This window comes from Balaenoptera borealis (genome assembly GCF_965194805.1).
Source record: "Balaenoptera borealis genome assembly, chromosome: 5".
NCBI classification, from domain to species: Eukaryota; Metazoa; Chordata; class Mammalia; order Artiodactyla; family Balaenopteridae; genus Balaenoptera; species Balaenoptera borealis.
In genome coordinates this window covers 75,124,655-75,149,656 of record NC_138862.1, presented here as the reverse complement: position 1 = coordinate 75,149,656, position 25,002 = coordinate 75,124,655, and the positions used below count along the sequence as shown (strand labels likewise).

The 25,002-nt window shown below is 36.9% G+C and overlaps 1 protein-coding gene, 1 long non-coding RNA gene and 1 pseudogene across 12 annotated transcripts in view; 1 reads left to right on the top strand and 2 right to left on the bottom strand.

The window, feature by feature from the left end:
• ATP13A4 (ATPase 13A4) overlaps positions 1 to 25,002 on the bottom strand; it is a 139,033-nt gene that overhangs the window by 68,837 nt on the left and 45,194 nt on the right. For all 10 annotated transcript variants that reach the window (XM_082393121.1, XM_082393125.1, XM_082393123.1 and 7 more), the window contains exons 3-6: positions 11,530 to 11,676; positions 2,774 to 2,844; positions 2,603 to 2,683; positions 1,030 to 1,099 (exon numbers count right to left, since the gene is read on the bottom strand). In XM_082393121.1, coding sequence (XP_082249247.1) covers positions 1,030 to 1,099; positions 2,603 to 2,683; positions 2,774 to 2,844; positions 11,530 to 11,676 — 369 coding nt within the window. The remainder of the gene's footprint in view (positions 1 to 1,029; positions 1,100 to 2,602; positions 2,684 to 2,773; positions 2,845 to 11,529; positions 11,677 to 25,002) is intronic.
• On the top strand, positions 1,008 to 25,002 carry LOC309629420. The gene is made up of 2 exons (XR_014245073.1): positions 1,008 to 8,118; positions 24,149 to 25,002. It is a non-coding gene; the product is annotated as an uncharacterized lncRNA (long non-coding RNA).
• Positions 9,942 to 16,368, bottom strand: LOC309629363 (developmental pluripotency-associated protein 3 pseudogene; annotated as a pseudogene). The gene is made up of 2 exons (XR_014249485.1): positions 15,022 to 16,368; positions 9,942 to 14,806 (listed from the first exon to the last, which is right to left on the bottom strand). The product of XR_014249485.1 is annotated as a developmental pluripotency-associated protein 3 pseudogene (transcript).

Genomic DNA, 25,002 nt, shown 5'->3' with positions numbered 1-25,002 from the left:
TGGAACCTGACCTACTGGTCAGGTTTACAAAGTTAAAATGCTTTCTAGTTGTTCTTCTCTATGATACAACATTGCCATATCTGAAGCCATTAAAGTACTTTAGATTAATGTACGAGTTGAAGACTAAATTTTCTCATAAATAGAGAGCCAAGCTGAAAGGAATAATCTAGATAATTGAGCATCTAGAACACTATGAGAGAAAGCAGAGATTAACTCCAACAGTTGTAATCCTGCCTGGGATAAAAACATTTTGTGCCCTTACTCAAATTCCCTCTAGTTGATTTCCATCTTTCTAAAATAGGAACAGTAATCTTTGCCTCTGGTTAGGGAACAAGCACACAGAAGCTTTTATCAGTTTCTTCTGCTCTGTTTCATGACTTAAAACTTGCTAGAAATATTGAGAAAGTAGCTGGAGCTTAGTAAGTCTTTTTTAAGTCAAGGAGGAGTGGAGGTACCATGCAGGAGAGGACCCAGAGTACAGCTGTAAGGTTGTAGTATCATAATAATCATGGTAAAATGAAAAATGAGCTCAGTGATAGAGTCAAACAGAAAAAATTCAATGTAGTAAATTACGGTCAAATCTTTCTTTCCCTCCCACACGCACATTGAGATCAGTAGAACTAATAAGGCTGAACAGATGTTTTCTTCCTACAGTTTTGGATGCTAATGCAATTGTATATGTTGCCCATAAGAAAGGGATTGAGTTGTTTAAGTTTTAATTATTATTTTAGTTTCACAAAGATGAGACAGGATAAAAAGTATAGGATTAAGAAAGAAAGAAAGAAAGGAAACCCTGTGTTCATCTAGTCATTAAAGGATAAATAGACACATGAGCATCATATCTTATGCTGTAACAGGAAATGTGTGTGCAAAAATGGACCACAAGAAACAGTAGAGATATGAATACATTTTGCATTCTTTTAAAATAGCCCAAATTACAGTTACTATTAACAAGTAGCATTCTTGATCATTTGACTAAAATCTAACCTTGTTATTTTCTAGCCAGCACCAAGAGAAAATACTGATTACCTCCTTGATGAGCAGTTTCCAGATGGGTGTGATTTCAACATCAATAGTATTTGGCCCACATATTAACCTCCTATAGGGAGAGATCACAGCTCACTCAGTTACTAATAATAAAAATGAAACTCATTTCTTACCCTTTCAAAAAAAAGTCTATTCCATGTTCACTTTCTCACTTGTGGGATCAACATATGCCTCCCTTATTACATAACATCACCATCTTTCTCAAAATAACTGGAGAGGGGGAGGGTTTCCAGGTGCAAAACCAATAAACATGATCATTTATTAAATTAAATATTTCCCTGATGGTAATTTGGGTATTTAATTTTAGTCATTGTTCCATTCAAGTAGTTTCAGGATTAGCACTCTCTCAACTCTGTCTCTCCCCAACTCTTGGCTCCATGGATGTGGGACAGAGGGCTCATTACAGGGGAACAGTTTTACTGATAAGGAATACCGGGCCTACTTTTCCTCCTCCTATTCAGTTCTGGGAAGCTGCAGAATTTGTTTTAATGTGAGTGAAAAGGTGTTGAACTCTCAAAAATAACTCCACAGTTATACCGCCCTTTAATTGAAAACTCAGAGATGTGTTTCTTTGATTACACAGAGCAATGACACTCTGTGAGTTATTTTGCTGTTGGGAATGCTAAACACTTTCTCTGTGCCTTCTACATAGATGCTCAGACCAAAGAGCTTAACGGAATGTAAATACTACAGCAGCACTTCTCAAACTTTAATGTTCATACAGACGGCCTTGTGGTCTTGCGAATGGGAAGATTCTGATTCAATAAAAATGAGATGTGATCTGAGATTCTGCATTTCTAACAAGCACCCAGGTCATGCTGATGCAGCACTCTGAGTCCATTCAAAGAACCACCAAAGCTCCGCCCCAAAATGGGGTGGAGGGGAATGCAGTAATCATAGAAACTTAGGACAGCAAGGTGTTTACAGAGTTCTCCTCCCCTTTTTAACAGTTAGGAAACTGAAGCCCAAAAAGGAGAAGCCATTTGCTCAAAGCCACAAGTGAATTAGTGACAGACTCTTGGCATTCAACCCAATGCCCTTCCCAAACCTCGCTCCCCTGCCCAGTAGATTATTTAGAATTGTGGAGCTACAAGTCTTGCATGATATTCTTCTGCTGCTCTACAATTATTATTTAACTATGCTGTCATAGTATAATACATATTTCCTGATCACAGCCAAAACTGGTTCAACCTTATTATTATAGTAACCTTGAGGAACATTACACAGAGTAGGAAGATAACTAAGCCTATAGTCAGAGATGCACTTCTTCCTCTATCACTTCCGTCTGTGTGACCTAGTTCAGGCCACTAAACCTCTCTGAGTCTCAGATTTCTCATCTGTTATACTGAGATGATGAGGATGTCTGTTCTAACTCCCCCACGAGGTTGCATGAAGGGAGGTAATGCATATAAAAGCATTTAATTTAATAATACTAAATAGAGCATTACAACATATTCTGATGTTGAACAGTTAAGATAACCGTTTCCTGGGCTCTCTTTTTCACTAACTGGTGACAGTCGTTCTGAGCTGGTGTAGATAAAAATATACGTGGTACCTAATCTCTTGTTCTTCTGTTGTTAGACCTGATCCAAACTTTACATGTATCTTGGCAGAACTGAGCCAGTCTTCCAAAGAGCTAAAATAATAACAATGAGAGAGACATACTGAGCAAAATATTTTTGAAATAATATTTTTCTTTTCAGATGCAATTGCTCAAACAACTTACCCAATTTTCTGAAACTGTCCTTCCAAGTTGTTCCAAACATACCTTATTTTCTGCACTTTTATGCATCTCACCTGCAAAAGAAAAGTCCTAAGAAATCTCCAGTTTGAGGATCAGTAAATACATAGCAGTTCAGTGACTAAAGAAGCATTCGTGGAAGAAGCAAAGATAGAGCCCTAGTATACTTATTTAAGATTTATCCTTTCCTAACAAATCCTATCCTTGGCTACTACACAAATGGCATTCTTTATTAGAAGTCATCATTCAAGCAACGTGTATCATGGGCCTACTACACGGTTAAGTATATAAGTAGAACTCAGCCTCTGCATTCCACTACTTGATAACCAAACAAGGGAAGAAAATATGTTATGAAAGGGAAAACTATACCATACAGTCAAATTATGCACATGTCAAAGAAATGAAAACATAATAAAGTAAAAATTATAGTATTGAAATGCTGTAGAAATACAGAGAGGGTAGATGACAGAAGGTATCATGGAGAAGAAGAATCGGAGCTGCATCCTTAAAGGATTGGAAGAATTTTGCTCAGGTGAGAAGGGAAGAAGGCATTTCAAAGAGATTATACACAATTTAGTTGTGAGGGAGGGGTAAGTGAGGGGAGACTATTTGACAGCAGAATGGAGAATGAGGCTGGAAGGGTAAATAAAGACCAGATGATGCATCCTTAAGTGCTAGCATGAGTATTTAGAACTTTCTTTTGTAAGCAATGGATTTTCAAAGTAACCTATGGAAGAGACACTGAAGACACAGTCTAAAAGATTAGACTGGCAGCAGGTTCTAGAAGACCGTGAGATGGCTATTGCAAGAAAATGAACTCTAGGAAGCAAGCATCTGAGGGTGTTGGCAATGGAAAGAAAGGTTAATGCTTATGACGTAATGCCTTCTTATTTTTGATTTCTTTAAGCAACTTTACATATAAATCTGAATTTCCGTTAACAGGTGACCTAATTAAGTACAAAGAGAAATGGTAAGACTGTCATATTGTTATGGAGCAATGGTTATAACCTCATTTTGCCCATTGGAATCAACTGGGGAGTTTTAAAGAATACTGATGACTGGGTCCCACTCCCAGAGAGATTCTAATTTCCTTTGTCTGGGGTACAGCCTGGGCATAAATAGTTTTAAACTTCCTCAGGTAATTCTAATGTGCAGCCAAAGTTGAGAAACAGTGTCCAAGACTTCCTTTTACAGCTGCTTTTATCATTGTGTCCTTGAGAAATTCAATGAAATTTCTCTGCACCTCAATTTTCCCATGAATAAATTAAGGCAATTGGCCAGATCATTTCTAAGTTCCACTGCAACTCCTCTGAATATGTTCTATACCTATGAGTATTATAGTCTGTATAAACATTAGATAAAATCTAAAACTTGGAAGAGCATATAGTTGGTACATAACAAGTGCTCAACACATTTTTTATTAAATAAATAAATGAGTGCTTTTCACAACCACATGTCAACTAGAAATAGAATTTTTTTCTTTTTTATAAATTGAAATATAGTTAATTTACAATGTTGTGCTAATTTCTGCTGTACAGCAAATTAATTCAGTTATACTGTATATACTTTCTTTTTAATATTCTTTTCCATTATGGTTTATCACAGGATACTGAATTTAGTTCCCTGTACTATACAGTAGGACCTTGTTGTTTATCCATTCTATATATGCTAGTTTGCATCTGCTAATCCCAAACTCTGACTCCATCCCTGCCCCCTTGGCAACCACAATAGAAATAGAGTTTAAATCCCTAAGCTCCAAGACCTGGGTTACTTCAAATGACTTTTAACCTTGTCCAATAAATATATATATGTAAACTTACTGTGGTAGTCATTTCATGATGTATGTAAATCAAATCATTATACTGTACACCTTAAACTTATACAGTGCTCAGTGCTGTGTGTCAATTATATCTCAATAAAACTAGAAGAAAAAATATATATGTGTATGTGTGCACCCATACACACATTCATAGTTACCAAGTGAGCGTATTAAATACTGTATTTTTTATTTTACAGAATGGATTTATTTCAATGTGTTGGTTGCAAAATAATATTTAAAAAAATAAATCCTATCTTCCAATTGACTTTCAGTATAAAATTGGAGTGAATTGCCACTGGGAACAATTCTTCCTTCACAAGCTACAAGTTAAGGTGAGGGAACATGACCAGCCTGGGGTGTGTTAGCTGTCATGGCCCATCTTGGAGTCTCGAATTTTTTGCCTCACATTTTCCTTTCCTTTCCAGTATTCTCTACAATTTTACAAATAGAGCTAGACTGTGATCACAGCTACTGTCTACTGAGCACTTGGGGGGCGGGGTTCTTGTCTTTTTAATCATCCTGTGGTAGGACAGATATTATCTTCATTTCCACTTTGCTGCTTAAGTTCATTTTGATTAAGTAACTTGCCCAAGATCACATCTATTAAGAAACAGGGCTGGGACTTCCCTGCTGGTGCAGTGGTTAAGAATCTGCCTTCCAATGCAGGGGACACAGGTTCGAGTCCTGGTCCAGAAAGATCCCTTGTGCTGCGGAGCAACTAAGCCCATGCCCCACTACTACTGAGCCTGTGTGCTGCAACTACTGAAGCCCGCAAACCTACAGCCCGTGCTCCACAACAAGAGAAGCCCCTGCAATAAGAAGCCCATTCACCCCAACGAAGAGTAGCCCCTGCTCGCCGCAACTAGAGAAAGCCCATGCGCAGCAAAGAAAACCCAACACAGCCAAAAAATAAAATAAAGAAAGAAAGAAAGAAACAGGGCTGGAAATTGAACTCGAGCCCCTCTAGCCCCCAAGTCTAGTCTCTGAAGGATCTAATAGTCAAGCTAGTCTCAGAAGACAGTCTGAAAATCCCATAACTTCCAGTATTCAAGTTGTATAAAGTGAGGGTTGCCTACTTTATTAATTCTGTAAGTTCAAAAATTCAAGTTAGAAAAAATGTAAAAGACAAACGATGGTAGAATGTGAGATCCCTGCTCAGTTAGAGAACCTAGATCAATAGGCTGTGAGAAAGTTATATAACATAATAGATACAAAACAGCAGATGAAGGCAGCAATAATGAGGAACAAAGAGGTTACTGATAAGTTTTATGTCAGGCCAGAAAATGGAAAATCCCATTATCTCCTGACAATTTCTGAGGCTATTCATCACAGAGTGAGAAGAATGACTCCATCATAGGCCTTTTAAATATCTTTGAGATTCCCCAAGCAGGAAACATCTCTGCCTGGAGTTTCTCGGCTTCCCTCTTCACGTCCAGAGGCTCTGAAAGCTGATAAGTGGATGTTAAGCATAATATTTGCAAAGGGTGAAGTTTATTTGCCCATTGCCTGGAACTTCAGACCAAGAAACAGTAATTAGGAAATCAAGGATCAGCTGTGGGGTGATTTGCATCTTTCTGCTCAGAACCAGAAATTGTTTCAACCTCAGGCATCCCACCCTTCATTTCTTGTTGGAACAAGTTGTAAGAGCATCCTGTTTAACAGGTTAAGCCATGGGTTTCACTTTTGTGTGTAATCCTACAAAATAGCCCTTGGAGTCTCCTCTTAGCCTACATTTGCTGCAGTCTCCAAACTCCCCCTATGTGGTCCGGAACGGTTATCATTTTGCTATTGTGTTATTGCTGTCATTGTCATCATTATTGCTGTGGCTAAGCCTGTGACCTATCTTCCAATTTTAATAAAAGTTTCAGTCCTTTATATGAATATAGCTCATTACCGCTCACAGATCACATTATTCTTCTTTTCATTTTAGTTTCACGACAGCCCTGAGAAACAGGCAGAGAAGGCATTACTACTCTTATTTTATAAATAAGAAACTCAAGACCCAGGGAGACAGTAACCAACCAAACTTCCTATGTTGTATGCTGGTAAACAAAGATATCAAGCCTGGGTGCCAGAACTTTCCATTTCAAGACCCCTGCCCTCTCCTCACATTTTGTTTGTTTATTTGAACATTTCTCCATTTGTCCGTCCACTTATTTGTTTGATGCAATTAAAGATGGTGGAGGTCAATAATATTCTGAGGCCATGTCCATAGGCTAATTTTGTTTGTCTACCCTCAGGTGAATGGCCATGTAAAAAAATTAAGCAATCTGTTGGTTGGGTGCTTCATCTCTTTTGATTTTGTTTATTTTGGCAGTTAAGACAACTGGGTGATAACAATTGACAGAAGAGAAACTGCTCAGCAATTGACTTTTATTGTTTTAAAAAATTGACCTTGAGCTCATAAAACCAATTTAAACAGCTTTCTACACATATATAGATTGAAGAGAAAGCAGTCTGTGTTATAAAATATGTTTTTAGTACGAATGTTAACTAGTCATAATCCAAGTAATACTAATTTAATATGATGGGAAAGGAGTAAACCAAATACATTTGAATGATAAGATCATTTTACAAACATAAACTTACTAGAATATTTTTGGGGGGGTTACCTTTACCATAAGACAAGCCCTGTTGCATAGATTATAATATAGGGCATGATGCTACTAACAGTTAATATGCACTGAGCATCTACTATATACCTGCCACCATACTGATCTTTGTATTTCTTAATTTACTGAATTTTATCAATTAATATTAGAGGTAGGCAATATCATCACTTTATACATGAGAAAATTGAGGCTCAGCAGAGTTTAGTAATTGACCCAAGGCTGCACAGTTTTGAGGGATGAAGCTGAAATTTGAATTGAGCTCTGTATGGCTCCAAAATCCATGTTCTTCATAATGTCCTATACTGTCAGTTCAAGATTGGCACAGTGGAGGATCAATCCAAGAAGAACATATAACAATTATAAATATATAACATAGGAGCCCCTCAATACATAAGGAAAAGGCTAACAGCTATAAAAGAGGAAATTGACAGTAACACAAAAATAGTGGGGGACTTTAATACTTCACTTACACCAATGGACAGATCATCCAGACAGAAAATTAATAAGGAAACAAAAGTTTTAAATGACACAATAGGCCAGATAGATTTCATTGATATTTACAGGACATTCCACCCAAAAACAGCAGATTACACTTTCTTCTCAAGTGCACACAGAACATTCTCCAGGATAGATCACATCTTGGGTCACAAATCAAGCCTTGGTAAATTTAAGAAAATTTAAATCATATCAAGCATTTTTTCTGACCACAATGCTATGAGATTAGAAATAAATTACAGGGAAAAAAATGTAAAAAACAAAAACACATGGAGGCTACACAATATGTTACTAAATAACCAAGAGATCACTGAAGAAATCAAAGAGGAAATCTTTGCCAATACCTAGAGAAAAGTGACAATGAAAACATGACAATCCAAAACCTATGGGATGCAGCAAAAGCAGTTCTAACAGGGAAGTTTATCGCAATACAATCCTACCTCAAGAAACAAGAAAAATCTCAAATAAACAATCCAACCTTACACCTAAAAGAACTAAAGAAAGAAGAACAAACAAAACCCAAGTTAGTAAAAGGAAAGAAATCATAAAGATCAGAGCAGAAATAAATGAAATAGAGACAAAGAAAACAATAGCAAAGATCAATAAAACTAAAAGCTGGTTCTTTGAGAAGATAAACCAAATTGATAAACCATTAGCCAGACTCATCAAGAAAAAGAGGGAGAGGACTCATATCAATAAAATTAGAAATGAAAAGGGAGAAGTTACAATGGACACTGCAGAAATACAAAGCATCATAAGAGACTACTACAAGCAACTTTATGCCAAAAAAATGGACAACCTGGAAGAAATGGACAAATTCTTAGAAAGGTATAAGCTTCCAAGACTGAACCTAGAAGAAATAGAAAATATGAACAGACCAATCACAAGTAATGAAATTGAAACTGTGATTTAAAATCTTCCAACAAACAAAAGTCCAGGACCAGATGGCTCCACAGTTGAATTCTATCAAACATTTAGAGAAGAGCTAAAACCCATCCTTCTCAAAACTCTTCCAAAAAATTGCAGAGGAAGGAACACTCTCAAACTCATTCTACAAGGCCACCATCACCTTGATACCAAAACCAGACAAAGATAATACAAAAAAGAAAATTACAGACCATTATCACTGATGAATATAGATGCAAAAATCCTCAACAAAATACTAGCAAATAGAATCCAAGAGCACATTAAAAGGGATCATATACCATGTTCAAGTGGGATTTATCCCAGGGATGCAAGGATTCTTCAAAATATGCAAATCAATCAATGTGATACACCATATTAACAAATTGAAGAATAAAAAACATATGATCATCTCAATAGACGCAGAAAAAGCTTTTGACAAAATTCAACACCCATTTATAAAAAAAACTCTCCAGAAAGTAGTCATAGAGGGAAACTGCCTCAACATAATAAAGGCCATATACAACAAACCCATAGCAAACGTCATTCTCAGTGGTGAAAAACTGAAAGCATTTCCTCTAAGATCAGGAACAAGACAAGGATGTCCATTCTTACCACTATTATTCACATAGTTTTGGAAGTCCTAGCCATGGCAATCAGAGAAGAAAAAGAAATAAAAGGAATACAAATGGAAAAGAAGAAGTAAAACTGTCACTGTTCACAGATGACATGATACTATACATAGATAATCCTAAAGATGACACCAGAAAACTGCTAGAGATAATCAATGAATTTGGTAAAGTTGCAGGCTACAAAATTAATGCACAGAAATCTCTTGCATTTCTATACACTAACAACGAAAGATCAGAAAGAGAAATTAAGGAAACAATCCCATTCACCACTGCAAAAAAAAGAATAAAATACCTAGGAATAAACCTACCTAAGGAGGTAAAAGACCTGTACTCAGAAAACTATAAGACACTGATGAAAGAAATCAAAGATGACAGAAACAGATGGAGAGATATACCATGTTCTTGGATTGGAAGAATCAATATTGTGAAAATGACTATACTACCCAAAGCAATCTACAGATTCTATGCAATCCCTATCAAATTACCAATGGCATTTTTTACAGAACTAGAACAAAAAATCTTAAAATTTACACGGAGACACAAAAGACCTCGAATAGCCAAAGCAATCTTAAGGGAAATAAACAGAGCTGGAGGAATCAGATTCCCTGACTTCAGACTATACTACAAACTTACAGTAATGAAGACAACATGGTACTGGCACAAAAACAGAAATATAGATCAATGGAACAGGAATCCCAGAGATAAACCCACGCATATATGGTTAACTAATCTATGATAAAGGAGGCACGGATATACAATAGAGAAAAGACATTCTCTTCAATAAGTGGTTCTGGGAAAACTGGACAGCTACATGTAAAAGAATGAAATTAGAACACTCCCTAACACCATACACAAAAATAAACTCAAAATGGATTAAAGACCTAAATGTAAGGCCAGACACTATAAAACTCTTACAGGAAAACATAAGAAGAACACTCTTTGACATAAATCACAGCAAGATCTTTTTTGACCCACCTCCTAGAGTAATGGAAATAAAAACAAAAATAAAAAAATTGGACCTAATGAAATTTAAAAGCTTTTGCACAACAAAGGAAACTATAAACAAGACAAAAAGACAACCCTCAGAATGGGAGAAAATATTTGCAAATGAATCAATGGACAAAGGATTAATCTCCAAAATATATAAACAGTTCATGCAGCTCAATATTAAAAAAACAAACAACCCAATCAAAAAATGGGCAGAAGATCTAAACAGACATCTCTCCAAAGAATATATACAGATGGCCAAAAGGCACATGAAAAGCTGCTCAGCATCACTGGTTATTAGAGAAATGCAAATCAAAACTACAATGAGGTATCACCTCACACCAGTTAGAATGGGCATCATCAGAAAATCTACAAACAACAAATGCTGGAGAGGGTGTGGAGAAAAGGGAACCCTCGTGCACTGTTGGTGGGAATGTAAATTGATACAGCTACTATGGAGAACAGTATGGAGGTTCCTTAAAGAACTAAAAATAGAATTACCATATGATCCAGCAATCCCACTACTGGGCATATACCCAGGGAAAACCATAATTCAAAAAGTCACATGCACCCCAGTGTTTATTGCAGCACTATTTACAATAGCCAGGTCATGGAATCAACCTAAATGCCCATCGACAGAATGGATAAAGAAGATGTGGTACATGTATACAGTGGAATATTACTCAGCCATAAAAAGGAATGAAATTGGGTCATTTGTAGAGATGTGGATGAATCTAGAGACTGTCATACAGAGTGAAGTAAGTCAGAAAGAGAAAAACAAATATTGTATATTAACGCATATATGTGGAATCTAGAAAAATGGTACAGATGAAGCGGTTTGCAAGGCAGAAATAGAGACACAGATGTAGAGAGCAAATATATGGATACCAAGGGGGGAAAGTTGTGAGTGTGGGGGTGGGGGGGTGGGATGAATTGGGAGATTGAGATTGACATATATACACTAATATGTATAAAATAGATAACTAATAAGAACCTGCTATATAAAAAATAAATAAATAAAATAAAATTGAAATTAAAAAAAGAGCTTACAAGTAGAAAAAAAAGAAGATTGGCACAGTGGAGGAACTGAATTTAATCTTTTTGTATTGAAGTATAGTAGCTGTACAATATTATATAATTACAGGTGTACAATATAGTGATTCACAATTTTTAAAGGTTATATTCCATTTATTGTTATTCTAAAGTTTTGGCTATATATAAATTTAATCTTGTACTTGGAGGGGAAAATGATTAAATTTCTTTAGCACCTGCAGGAGCCATAAGTGTACTTACCTTTAGGTCTGGCTTTCTTATGGCTCTATTTATGATATATTCCTCATCTGTGATGAGAGGGTGGTCAGGAATGAGCTGAAATGCACTGTTCAATGCTGACAGGCAGATCCACACTACCTTTTTCCAAGAGTAAGTTTGGAATTCATCCTGAGGAAACAAACACCGAAACCCCCGTGAAGTTCAGAGAGGTCATCAGTCTAAAATTCAACCTGAAAAACATCATTTTAATATAATTCTGTATGTTTACAGAGTTAAACATTCTTGACAGAGTCCTATGCCTTTGAAATCTGGTAGACCTAGAGCCTTGAGGGGAAAAGTCTTGCCATCACTTACTGAGGAATCAGGATGTGAATACTGGCACACACAACAACGCTCAAGAGTCATGAGGCAGATGCTCAGGTAAGAGCTAGTTTTCCCTATTACCCTCCAACCATGGGGCTACGGCCAGATACAAATTTCACAGGGGAAAAAAAAAAAAAGCAAGCATTCCAAAGTGTTTCTGTAGCTCTCAAGGGTTAGGAGACCAGGTCAACAGAACCATTCCCATGTTTTGAGGCTTAACAATTCCACCTCTTCCAGAACAACCTCTTTAACACCCTCTTGGGTTGGGGGGGTGTGGTTTGGGGGACTGTCACTATACTAATTCTGAAAGATTGTCACTGTCCTTCCCTTGTGTTCCCAATTACCTTCTGCCTTGCATTCTCTTACTTCTTCTAGACTATCTTGAAGGTAAGGACCATGTTTTACTGTCCCTTATATCCCATCCACATGGGGAATTTTGATCTGCTCAGTGAAAGTCTGATGAATGGATGGGAAAAATACTGAAAATATGAACTGAGCATGTCCAAGGGTAATTGTCAAGATGTTAGCACAGGTAGCATTGAGGAAGGTATCTTCATGCATGACCCTAATTGAAGCTGCTTCCCTTTGCAGTTCACTGATGACTCCAACACAGAATAAAACTAGAGGGAGCAGCGCTGGATTGAGTAACAGGTACCACAATGGTCCCTTAGAGACTGATGTGATAATAATAGTTTACTATCTGAATGGGTAAATGCCACACATAAATTCCACTCGGATGTCTGGTAAACCTTGGGAGCAAGGAAGAATGGCCAGGGAAGTCAAGCCTGGGAAACAATTTGATGCGTGGGAAGGTAGGTCAGAACCAGGGATTGTCTCCACCATACCCACTTTTGCCATGAAGAGTGTCTGAGCTGACTCTGCAAAAGGTAGTGAGAAGGATTAGTAGTTGTAGCTAATCTCTTACATTGATTCTCCTCAGGAGAGGCCCACCTCCATGCCTTTGCTCCTGCTGCTTCCTCAGCCTGGAATGCGCATCCTTCTCTCCTCTCTTTAAGTCTTCATGGGGCTAGATCTTTTTTTTTTAATAAATTTAACACGATTACAACAAATAAGTTTTTCACTAGTCAATGATTTTCAAATGCATACAGCAGTCAAGACGGCCTTGCCTCTAGGAACAGCTTGCAAGTTTAACAAAACCTCAAGACCACCCACATTCACCCATGCTGTAGACCATGATGGTTTGAGTAGTTCTAAGTAGGACAACCTCTGAAGACCTACTTTGGTGGATATTAATATTTAATATCCCTTTTTACATCACTGTTGAACTTCTTTGCCATTTGTTTGCACAGTTGTCCAGGTTTGGGCTATTTCTGCTTCATTCTGAATACCACCAGGTCTCTAGTTGCTTTGCAACTGGATTCTCTTTTTTTTGGCCACACCACGCAGCTTGTGGGATCTTAGTTCCCCAATCAGGGATCGAACCCAGGCCCTGGGCAGTGAAAGAGCAGGAGTCCTAAGCGCTGGACCTCCAGGGAAGTCCCATGTACCCAATTCTTTAATATATTTTTAAAGCGAACAAAAGATAGTTGGAGGGCAGAAGATGAGTTTTATGTATCTCTTTTATCCCACAAAGAAATCCAGGTCTGTGTACACTTAGGTTATGAAAGAAAATAACTGAACTAAAACACCATTGGGGCTACATCTTCCCTTAGTATTATATACCACTATCATTCTTTCAATTCCCTCCAACCAAGACCAACTGATAACTTCTTCCAAGAGGTTAATAGGTGCAAATATCTGTGCCCTTGTTTTCTAACCTTACCCAAATGTATAAACTTCCTTCCCAACAGGACAAATCACAAAATATAGAATGCCAGATATTTACACCCTAGGAATATGATAGGGATAAGTATTATTCAGTTAATACATAGCCAGCAAAAACAAGTCTAAAATAACAAGAATTTTTTTAAAGGTACTCAAATAAGTCTCAAATTTTAATAAAATCCTCTATAAACACATTTATTTGCTACTGAAAATTGAAACAGCACATCAAAAATTTTTATTACAATTCAACACGCTTTTCTAACAATGCTGTGGTCAAGCCACCCAACGTTTTCTTCCCTTTCCTTCCACACAAGTTAATTTGTTTCACAAAGTGGAACTAAAATATATTCAAGTCATTCAAATGCAAGCTACATAGATTCCTTATAAGTTACTGTATTAAGGTAGAAAAGAGATGCAAGAAAAAAGGACATCATAGAACTTGTAATACAAGTGATCAAAATATTGGTACACAATCCTTCCCAAGCTTCACAATGATCCTAAAATTACCAGGAAGAAAAAATAGTACAAGAATAATGTTTATGGCTCCTTCGACTCCATGTCATAATTACTGTAATACTTATTGTTGTAATAATTCTCATAATTATCCTCAGAAGGATCTCTATGAAACCGGCAAAAACGACAGCTACTTCTAAATCTTTGCCCTCTTGACTGAGTCTCAACATCATTCTGCCATGGTTCTCTTTGAGAGTCAGACCAAGGAACTCCTTTGCCGCAGCGTTTTTTAATAGATTGAATCAATTGAAAAACTGATTGTTCCATCTTATCTCTCCGATCAGTTAACACGGTCCTCACCCCTCTCCTATAGGGTATGGTTTCACCAAGTAACCGCCCAGTTGGTTGAGGCAGACATTCTGGTAGAATGAATGGCAGTTTGATACTAGGGTTGGGCGTCAGGTTACTGAGGTTCTTTATTAACACTTCAGACATAGGTTGAGAGGCAACTGGAATTGCCTGGGAATTTTCATCAATGGACGTTTGAGGAGACTCCAGGGTCCAGGTTGGGTTAACCTCAGATGAATCCATTGGGAGTCTTGTCACAGCTTGAAGCTCCTCCTAGACCTTTGGGTTCCAGTGGCAGGTGATGCTTTAGATTCAAATTGCTACAAAGCAGCCTGGAAGAACTATAGAGCTAAGAAAGAGGGAGAAAAGTCCAAGCTGACACACTGTGGTGAGAGAAAAAGCCAACCTCATGGGGCTAGATCTTAACCATCCTTCAGGGTCTGGCTCAAAGTTCATGTCATGGGAACCTCCCTAATTTCTCTGGGTGATCTGTCCTCAAAACCATCAGGGTATTTGAGATTCTCACCACATTCTACCTCATGGCATTGCCCTTTGCCCCCTCACCTTATCACTCCTCTTGGACTGTGGGTAGGGATCATGTTTGATGGATGTCTGTGCTCCAGCCAGGCCTGGCACAGATTCTGAGAGAGAGAGAGGGAGAGGGAGAGAGAGAGAGCAGTGAGAAAAGGGAGAGGAGAGGGGAAAGCAAAGCAAAGGAAGTAGGGAGGGGAGGGAAAGGGAGAGGGAAGGAGGGAAAGTGAAGGAGGATATGGAAAGAAAAGAAAAAGAGAGGAAAGGAGGGGTGGGAGAGGGAGGAGGGGAAGGGGATAAAAACCTTAGTAGAAATTTGGAAGTTAATGAATTAATTTTAAAAACCAGTAAAATTGGCTATTACCATATTTTTTGAAAAGATGACTAAATTAAATCAAATCAAATTTGCATGGAGTTACCTTCAAAGCCTAAGAATGACCAAAGATGGCTATATTTCCAATGACTAAGCCACTGAACTTGTGGACATGTTCTAGATACTGTGGAATGTGCCAACAACTCCCTAGAACACACCTTGACATAGCTCAGCATTATACAGCTTTGCCTTTGACCACATCAAAAGGTCATGTGGTCTCTGTTATGAGAACAATTTTGAGCTTCTAATAATAACGGTAATAAAAACAGTTAATATTTGTTTAGCACTTATTATGTTCTAGGCACATAATGCCACATGTGTATTCTTTCATTTAAAGTTTTAAAACCCTATGAGGTAGTTACTGTTCATTACCATCCCCATTCTACAAGTGAGGAAACTAAGTCACGGTTGGTAAACATTAGAGCAGGGATTTGATGCCCTCATCCCCCAGCCCTTCCAGAGTCCCATCTTACCCTCTGCTCTATTCTACATTCTGTTCAACAATACAATTTGCCTGGACTGCCACTTTTATATCCAGCCTGAACTAGAATTGCCAAAGAACAAAGTTTCAATGAAAAACTTGGTAAGAAAACACATAATTTGTAGGTAAATAGGAACACAAATTATAAAAATGGCATCAGGACCAGAGACCTCAGGCCACCAAGTAAGAACAATAAGGAAGATAAGCTCCTCTTGGTCCTCTTAAATGAAGCAAAATAATATTAACTACTAATTTTCAAATGATTGCTTCGCAGTTTATAAACACTTTTTGTGTCAGTTTTCCTATTTTAGGCTCACAATTCTTCAAAGTCAAAACTATGGTATCCATTTTGCAGATGAGAAAACTCTTCATCAACAAGGCTTAGAATTGCCCAAGCCAGTCTGGTATGGGGAGCAGGAGGGAACAGAGACCTGAGGTCAGGTTTTCCCACGCTATATCTTGGCTCCTTCTTCTTTGTTTCAACAAGTCGTCCCCACGGTGTTTGTGACTCATGTATAAAAATCACCTTGAGAGACTTCCCTGGTGTTCCAATGGTAAAGAATCTGCCTTCCAATACAGGGGACATGGGTTCAATCCCTGGTTGGGGAACTAAGATCCCACATGCCACGGGGCAACTAAGCCCACGTCACAAATACTGAGCTTGCACGCCTCAACGAGAGAGCCACGTGCTGCAAATCTACAGAGCCCACGCGCCCTGGAGCCCACGTGCCACAACTAGAGAGTGAAAACCAGCATGCCACAACTAGAGAGAAACTTGTGCTCTGCAGCGAAGAGCTCATACACTGCAAGGAAAGATCCTGTATTCCTCAACGAAGATCCTGCATGCTGCAACTAACACACGGCACAGCCAAAAATAAAATTAAATAAATAAATAAATAAAATGTTAATAAATAAATAAATATCACCTTGAATTCTAGACTCTGTAACAAATAGCATCCAGTTGCTCAGAATCTCTGATCTCCTAGCAACAGAAAATCTGATTCCCAAAATCAAGCTGTCACCCTTTGGCCCAGTGTGAAAGCAAACAGACCTCTAGACTGTAATCCCTAAAAAGGGAAAAGCAAATTGGAACATTGAAACTCCCCAGCTCCCACAGGCCAGTGTTAATCCAAAGCACCAACTGCATGCTTTAGTCTAGGCGAGTATTAAAGGCTGGAATTCATCTTATTACAGTCTGTAGCATGGCTAAATTGAAGGTGCTTGGATATATTTGCTCCATTCCTGTCATCGCCTTTACCTCTGGGGTCTTTTAACTCATAATTCTGTATAATGTAAAGTAGAAATCTACAGGCTAAATAAAGATGCCACAGTGAGACATTTTTCTTAGAATAAGGTAGTATCACTGACTTTTCTCTTGTTTACCACTCTGTTAAAGACTCTGTAAAATCATGCATATTTTAATAACTATAAATGAAAAGTAACCTTTAAAAAGTATATAATTTAAAATTTTTTTAATTAAAAAAAAGAAATTCATCCAACTTTTTAAGGGGGAAAAGACGGCAAAGAAAGGGAGGGAGGGACTTCCCTGGTGGGGCAATGGTTAAGAATACACCTGCCAATGCAGGGGACGTGGGTTTGATCCCTGGTCTGGGAAGATCCCACATTAGCTGCCATGGAGCAACTAAGCCTGTGAGCCACAACTGCTGAGCCCCTGTGCCACAACTACTGAAGCTCGTGTGCCTAGAGCCCTTGCTCTGCAACAAGAGAAGCCACTGCAATGAGAAGCCTGCATGCAGCAACAAAGACCCAATGCAGTCAAAAATAAATAAATAAACTAATAAATAAATTTTTTAAAAAAAAGAAAGGGAGGGAAAATGTGTCACTGTGAAGTGGTCACTGTGGGTGACCTCATCAACTTCTCTCCGTTTTTAGCTTGGTGTTGTCCAGTATGGAAAGAACATGGGCTCCTTTGTGAGTTCAAATCTCAGCTCCAAACCAAATTGAAAAAAAATCATTGCAACTCTCTGAACCTAATTTTCTTTATCCAGGAAGTGGGGATGATGATACACATTTCATGGATGCTTGAAGAATTAAATGCATAATGTGCATGACCTGGTCCGAGGTCTGGCCCATAGCTGGGTGTGACAAATTTTGGTTGGGTGTAGCTCTGTACCTCATTTCCACAGTATGTTTTTCCTGAGATTTTTCTGTAACTAGGAACTTCTTTTCCCTTTAAGGAAACTTTAGAATCTCTAAGAGTCTATTTTCCTTTCTGGGAAAGAAGTGTATTTACCTAGAAACAGCTATTTCCACTTCAGTCTGTTTCCCAGCTCTCTCAAGCAGTTAATGATCTATAAAATACTTAAATGCACCAGAAGACCTACCACTTTAAATAATTGCTTTGTAATGCAGATAATCCAAATTGTTTGCCTGGCAAATCTAGACATTTTAACACCTCAAGTCTCCTCTTTACCTCCCCTTTACCAAGAGAATTAACCAGACCAGTCCTTGAACTCTAAAAGAGTAGGATTTAAAATAACTCGAGTGGATTTCAAAGAATGGAATGTATACAGAAGACTTGGGTTTGACCTGGACAGAAAAATAGAGAAGCAAACCTGGGCATTTTTTATTTCCTGTGGACCTGCACTTTCTGAACCTGAAAATGCCAGACTAACTCTTACATTGAATGAAGTGAGTGACCTTGCTTATCTTCTTCCAACCTTGCTATAAGCACCTCATCTCTTGAAATTTAAAAGCATTGCAGTGGTCACTTCAAGTTGAGGCCAATTCTATGACTTATCCCCCACCCCTTTTTTTCCTTTTTGCCACACAGCAAGCAGGATCTTAGTTCCCTGTAGAAATCACACCCGTGCCTCCTGCAGTGGAAGCAAGGAGTCTTAACCACTGGACCTCCAGGGGAGTCACTGACTCTTATGTAGGAGTTCATTCCACAACATGTAGTACTTCTGAGCTTGCCTTAAAAAGAAAATGTAACCCATTGCGAAGTTCCAAAGAGGTATTAGGAAATCAGTATTTTCCTAATACTGATTAGGAGAAAGAAAAAAGAAATTTCTTTTTTGGGGGATGGATACATTGCAGATGGATACATCGTCTTGGATCTGAGTAAGGTACCTGCAAGAGTCCAGCTCTATTGTCTCCTTAGTGGTCCCAGAATTTGGTTGGAAGTCCTCTGTACTGAAACCTCCCACCTTGGTAGGAGACAGGGTGTCCTCTGTTACCAGCTACTGTCCTCCAAGATCTCACTCCCCATCTTCTCTGTTTTGTTCAAGTGGCCTTCAGGATTTCACTTCCTGTTTTGTTTGGGCTACTGGCTTCTGTTCTTTGGATTTTGTTTTACTTTTCTTTTTTTTTTCCTGGTAAATAATTACTTTTGGAATATGAGAAGTTCACTCTCTAAGGACCGCCTCCTTCTTCATAAAACTTCTGCTGGTTTTATGTATAAGAACTATGGGCCTTAGTCCTGCAAGTATTTGTCTTGCTGGGCTACAATTACCTGGGATGATTTACAATAAAATTGGCCAACATGGGGCTCCTTTGAAATTCCTAAATTAGTTTGTCTGGGCAGTCAATTAAAAAAAGGATGTAAGGCAAGAATAGAAGCGTATCTCAACTGGTATTTTTGAGGACACAGAAAAACATAATAATGAATCCACTATCGCTTCCCTCAGAGAAACTAACTCACAATTATCTCAAAGGATTGCAGAACTGGAAATTCCTCTGAGGCTTCTGAGAGCTCTCTCCCTCTTTGTCTCTCTGTCTCTTTTACTCTTACACCCTCTCTCTCTCTCTCTCCCTCTACTCCTTCCTGTTCCTCTGAATGTCCACTGCAATGCTCTCCTCCTTGCCATCCATCTCTTTCTGAGCTTTCTTTTTATAACAGCAAGATTGATCCCCACAGAAGGCAACAACAATTCCAGGGGCCTGATGAAAAGGTCTATGATTATTATGGCCATTTTGAAAAAAACATTTTTTGAAAAAAAAATTTTTTTTTAAAAATTCTGACCCTAAGGGGACAAAAGTCCTTCTAGGAGGAGCTTGTATTTCTCTCCCTGTACCTTTGAAATATAAATGTTTTACCTCATCTAGACATCTCCAATTCCTAAGACTGAAAAAAAAAAAAAAAGAAGAGGCCTTTTAATTCAAATTGCTAGAAGGACTCTCTTGCCCAAATAACCTCCTTAAAATTGCTTGCCAAAGGCAAATGCAAAGCTGATGTCTTCTCCACACATAATAAAAGACTTTAGCCATCTGAGCAAGCAGATGTAATTTATTCCAACTGTTATTTATAAACTAGTGAGTTTTTTTTATTGTACCTGATTCATGACTAAAGCTTTAAAACTAAAACTATGAGACTCTGTCTGTGCCTATCTGGATGTATGTATGCCCATGTATGTACCTTATAGATGTAGTATGCTTCTACTTTTGGATGGTATTACCAAAATTAATTTGTAAAAGAGCTCTATTTAATTGGCTTAAAAAAATTAAGCTCTTAAATAAAATAAATTCTCAGAAATATAGTGGTAACCCAAATGAATTTCAGGTTCAAGAGAGCTGGGAAATATTCAGTATTAAAGTTAAAGTTCATTGATTTAATTAATGCAGACATGCCTTTAGTCATCAACATTAAGTATAATACTTTTATTGTACCTAGGTTTACTAAAAGTCAAATAAGTTTGTTATATCTGTTACAAAATTTGTCAGCAATAAAAATAATTCAGTATGATACTTTCATACGTACATTAAATAAATGTAAATGAATAGGAGTTTTTAGGTGAACTCTTTAAGAATAGTTATGTTTTATGATGTGTCTATCTCAAAATAGTTCCCCCAAACCTTTTTCGAAACTTTAGAGTTTTGCTAGATTAAGTTAAATGATGGAAATTTATTAAATATCTAAATCATTTCCAAACAAAATAAGGTACTGAAACATTAATTACTGAATATAGGCTTCCTTTTACAGAGAAACAAAAGATATTTGGGACTATTAGTAAATATTTTTGGTACCACACTGAAATATTTTCTATAAGAAAGCACAAGTTTTTAAAAATTATAAAAAGTAATTATAAGTTTGCCAATCTACAGAATACTACTGGAAAAGACAGTTCATAATTGCTTATTTCTTAGTTTTTACTAAAAATTAAGGTTTCTAAAGCTTAAAAATTCTAGTTAATATACGTAATTTAAACTATTAACATTAATAAGGAAAACATTTTCGTATTCAAGGAAAAAAATTTTTAAAGATACAAAAAATTGAAATACATTTTGTTAAGGGAAAAGAAAGTAATTTTGTCCTAAAGCTGGTTACTTCTAAATGTGAAAGAAGAAAAGGGGGAAATTAAAACAGACATAGAAAGCTGTAGAAAATTTGTGGAAAAAAAGAGTCTTTAGAGAGGAATTTTATGTGCCATCAGGACTGGCTAAGGTTAGAATGAATAAATTTTAATATAAAAAGTAAGCTGGTACAAAATTTGGTTTTCTGTTAAAAGGACAAAGTGTTTTGAGATTAATGGTCTGGTCTTAATGAGAAATTGTAAACAAAGATTTCTTTACCTTAATGTAATCTGTCTAGAAAAACAAAGATTCTATATTTTGTAGCTAAGACTATTTACAACTATATAACATTTATATTTACCTATGAAGTATTTAATTCTTATTTTGTTTAAATGAATAACTAAGCATTATTTCACAGTGACTTATGATCCTATTTGACCAAGTGTTTAAAAACAAAAATTTGATATTTTTGACAAACTTCCCAAAATCAAATTCTAAATGAAGTCTTTTTAACTTAGATCTAACTTTGAGATATGAGATGTTTCAGAAGGCCCCTGAAATATCTCAGAGATTTGTCCTCTCTCCTTATAAAAAAGGAGATGTTAAACTAATTACACTTATTTGACATGTTAAATCACACGGGAGGCATTGTCAAAAAAAGAAGTAATACTAAGCCTGCTTTATGTTGTGTCTGTATAGGTATATGTTTATAAGTGTTATAGAAACTATGAAATTTCTGGAATTCTGCTTGTCCTGCCATAATGTTATCAATCATAACCCTAGTTATTATCTTAAAATGGTGTATGTCACAGAAATAATTTCCTTGTCAATTGCACTGTAATCAGCACTTTAACCATGCATTTTTCTTTTTAACATCTTTATTGGAGTATAATTGCTTTACAATGGTGTGTTAGTTTCTGCTGTATAACAAAGTGAATCAGCTATATGTATATATATACCCTCATATCCACTCCCTCTTGTGTTTCCCTCACACCCTCTGTATCCCACCCCTCTAGGTGATCACAAATCACCGAGCTGATCTCCCTGTGCTATGTGTTTGCTTCCCACTAGCTATCTATTTTACATTTTAACTCTTTTGTCATTTATAGACAGTTATTGTTTTACTTTGATGCTTTTACAAATATGTTTCATCCTTACAGAGATTCATAGAAAGGCCTCTGATACTTTCTCTAGAGTGCAGTTTTCTGATAAACTCTCAGACCATACTACTGAATTGGGTAAGAATTTACAGAACTCTAATGAAGAAACAGATGGCTTCATAAAACTGCTAACAAAAGATCAAGAATTAATTCCACAGGACTGAATGAACTGATCAGGATGATTATAATTTTTGTTTAAAACATTGCTGGTTCTTTTATGTTTTGCTTTTCCAGATTTAAGGAAAACTTTTCTCTCAAGCTATCTATGACTTGCAGCAATTTGATAAATGATAACTTTGTAAACAAAGATAGAACATTTCTCTTTTTCTCCCTACCTGATCCCTCCAGAATTTGGAAACTCTTAGTGAGTATTCTCATTTTCATGGCAATATAGTTACTTGCATGAGTTCAATAAGAATCTGTTCTCCTTATAACAGGACACAATTGGAAACATTGCTTATATTATCAAGGCTTTGACTGAAATGTCATATTTGACAGAGGCATGCATTGACTAGGTATGACCAGACAGCTTTAAAGCACTAAGATTGACTTTATGGAGCCAAAAATGACTCTTGGAAATATTTACCTAGTACCATGCCTACAGGGTTTCCAGAAGTCTTACCAGGTGAGTAAGGAAGGTCAGTCCCTGGCAGGTGCAGGAACCTCAAGATAGTTTGGGGACCTCAAGAAGAGAGGAATTTACCCAAATCTGTACGTTTTGCAGTCAATGTCTGATGGCAAGTCATTATTTGACTTTCCTGGCTTGAAAGGCCTTTTAAAAGTTCAATCTGATATTCCTTTTGAAAAGTTCCAGCAAAGCAGATTTAAAAGAGCCTATATGATCAGTTGTCATTCTTTTCTCTTAAATTTTTATTGGAGTATAGTTGATTTACAATGTTGTGTAAGTTTAAGGTGTAGAGCAAAGTGAATCAGTTATATGTAAACATATATCCACTCTTTTGTAGATTCTTTTCCCATATAGGCCATTACAGAGTACAAACCCAAAACAATTAAGAAAATGGTAATAAGAACATACATATGGATAATTACCTTAAATGTAAATGGATTAAATGCTCCAACCAAAAGTCATAGACTGGCTGAAAGGATACAAAAACAAGACCAGTATATATGCTGTCTACAAGAGACCCACTTCAGACCTAGGGACACATACAGACTGAAAGTGAGGGGATAGAAAAAGATATTCCATGCAAGTGGAAATCAAAAGAAATCTGGAGTAGCAGTTCTCATATCAGACAAAATAGACTTTAAAATAAGGACTATTACAAGAGACGAAGAAGGACACTACATAATGATCAAGGGATCAATCCAAGAAGAAGATATAACAATTGTAAATATTTATGCACCCAACATAGGAGTACTTCAATACATAAGACAAATGCTAACAGCCATAAAATGGGAAATCGACAGTAACACAATCATAGTAGGGGACTTTAACACCCCACTTTCACCAATGGACAGATCATCCAAAATGAAAATAAATAAGGAAACACAGGCTTTAAATGACACATTCAACAAGATGGACTTAATTGATATTTATAAGACATTCCATCCAAAAACAACAGAATACACTTCTTCTCAAGTGCTCATGGAACATTGCCCAGGATAGATCGTATCTTGGGTCACAAATCAAGCCCTGGTAAATTTAAGGAAATTGAAATAGTATCAAGTATCTTTTTGGACCACAATGGTATGAGCCGAGATATCAATTACAGGAAAAATCTGTAAAAAATACAAACACATGGAGGCTAAACAATACATTAATAAATAACCAAGAGATCACTGAAGAAATCAAAGAGAACATCAAACAATACCTAAAAATAAATGACAATGAAAACATAATGACCCAAAACCTATGGGATGTAGCAAAAGCAGTTCTAAGAGGGAAGTTTATAGCAATACAATCTTACCTCAAGAAACAAGAAACATCTCAATTAAACAACTTAACCTTACACCTAAAGCAATTAGAGAAAGAAGAACAGGAAACCCCCCAAAGTTGGCAGAAGGAAAGAAACCATAAAGATCAGATCAGAAATAAATGAAAAAGAAATGGAAGAAATGAGAGCAAAGATCAATAAAACTAAAAGCTGGGTCTTTGAAAAGATAAACCAAACTGACAAACCATTAGCCAAAGTCATCAAGAAAAAAAGGAAGAAGACTCAGATCAATAGAATTAGAAATGAAAAAGGAGAAGTAACAACTGACACTGCAGAAATACAAAGGATCATGAGAGATTACTACAAGCAACTATATGCTAATAAAATGGACAACCTAGAAGAAATGGACAAATTCTTAGAAAAGCACAATGTTCTGAGACTAAACCAGGAAGAAATAGAAAATATAAACAGCCTAATCACAAGCACTGAAATTGAAACTGTGATTAAAAATCTTCCAACAAACAAAAACCCAGGACCAGATGGCTTCACAGGCGAATTCTATCAAACAATTAGATAAGAGCTAACATCTATCCTTCTCAAACTCTTCCAAAATATAGCAGAGGGAAAGACACTTCCAAACTCATTATACAAGGCCACCATCACTCTGATACCAAAACCAGACAAAGATAATACAAAAAAGAAAATTACAGACCAGTATCACTGATGAATATAGATGCAAAAATCCTCAACACAATACTAGCAAACAGAATCCAACAGCACATTAAAAGGATCATACACCATGATCAAGTGGGGTTTATCCCAGGAATGCAAGGATTCTTCAATATACGCAAA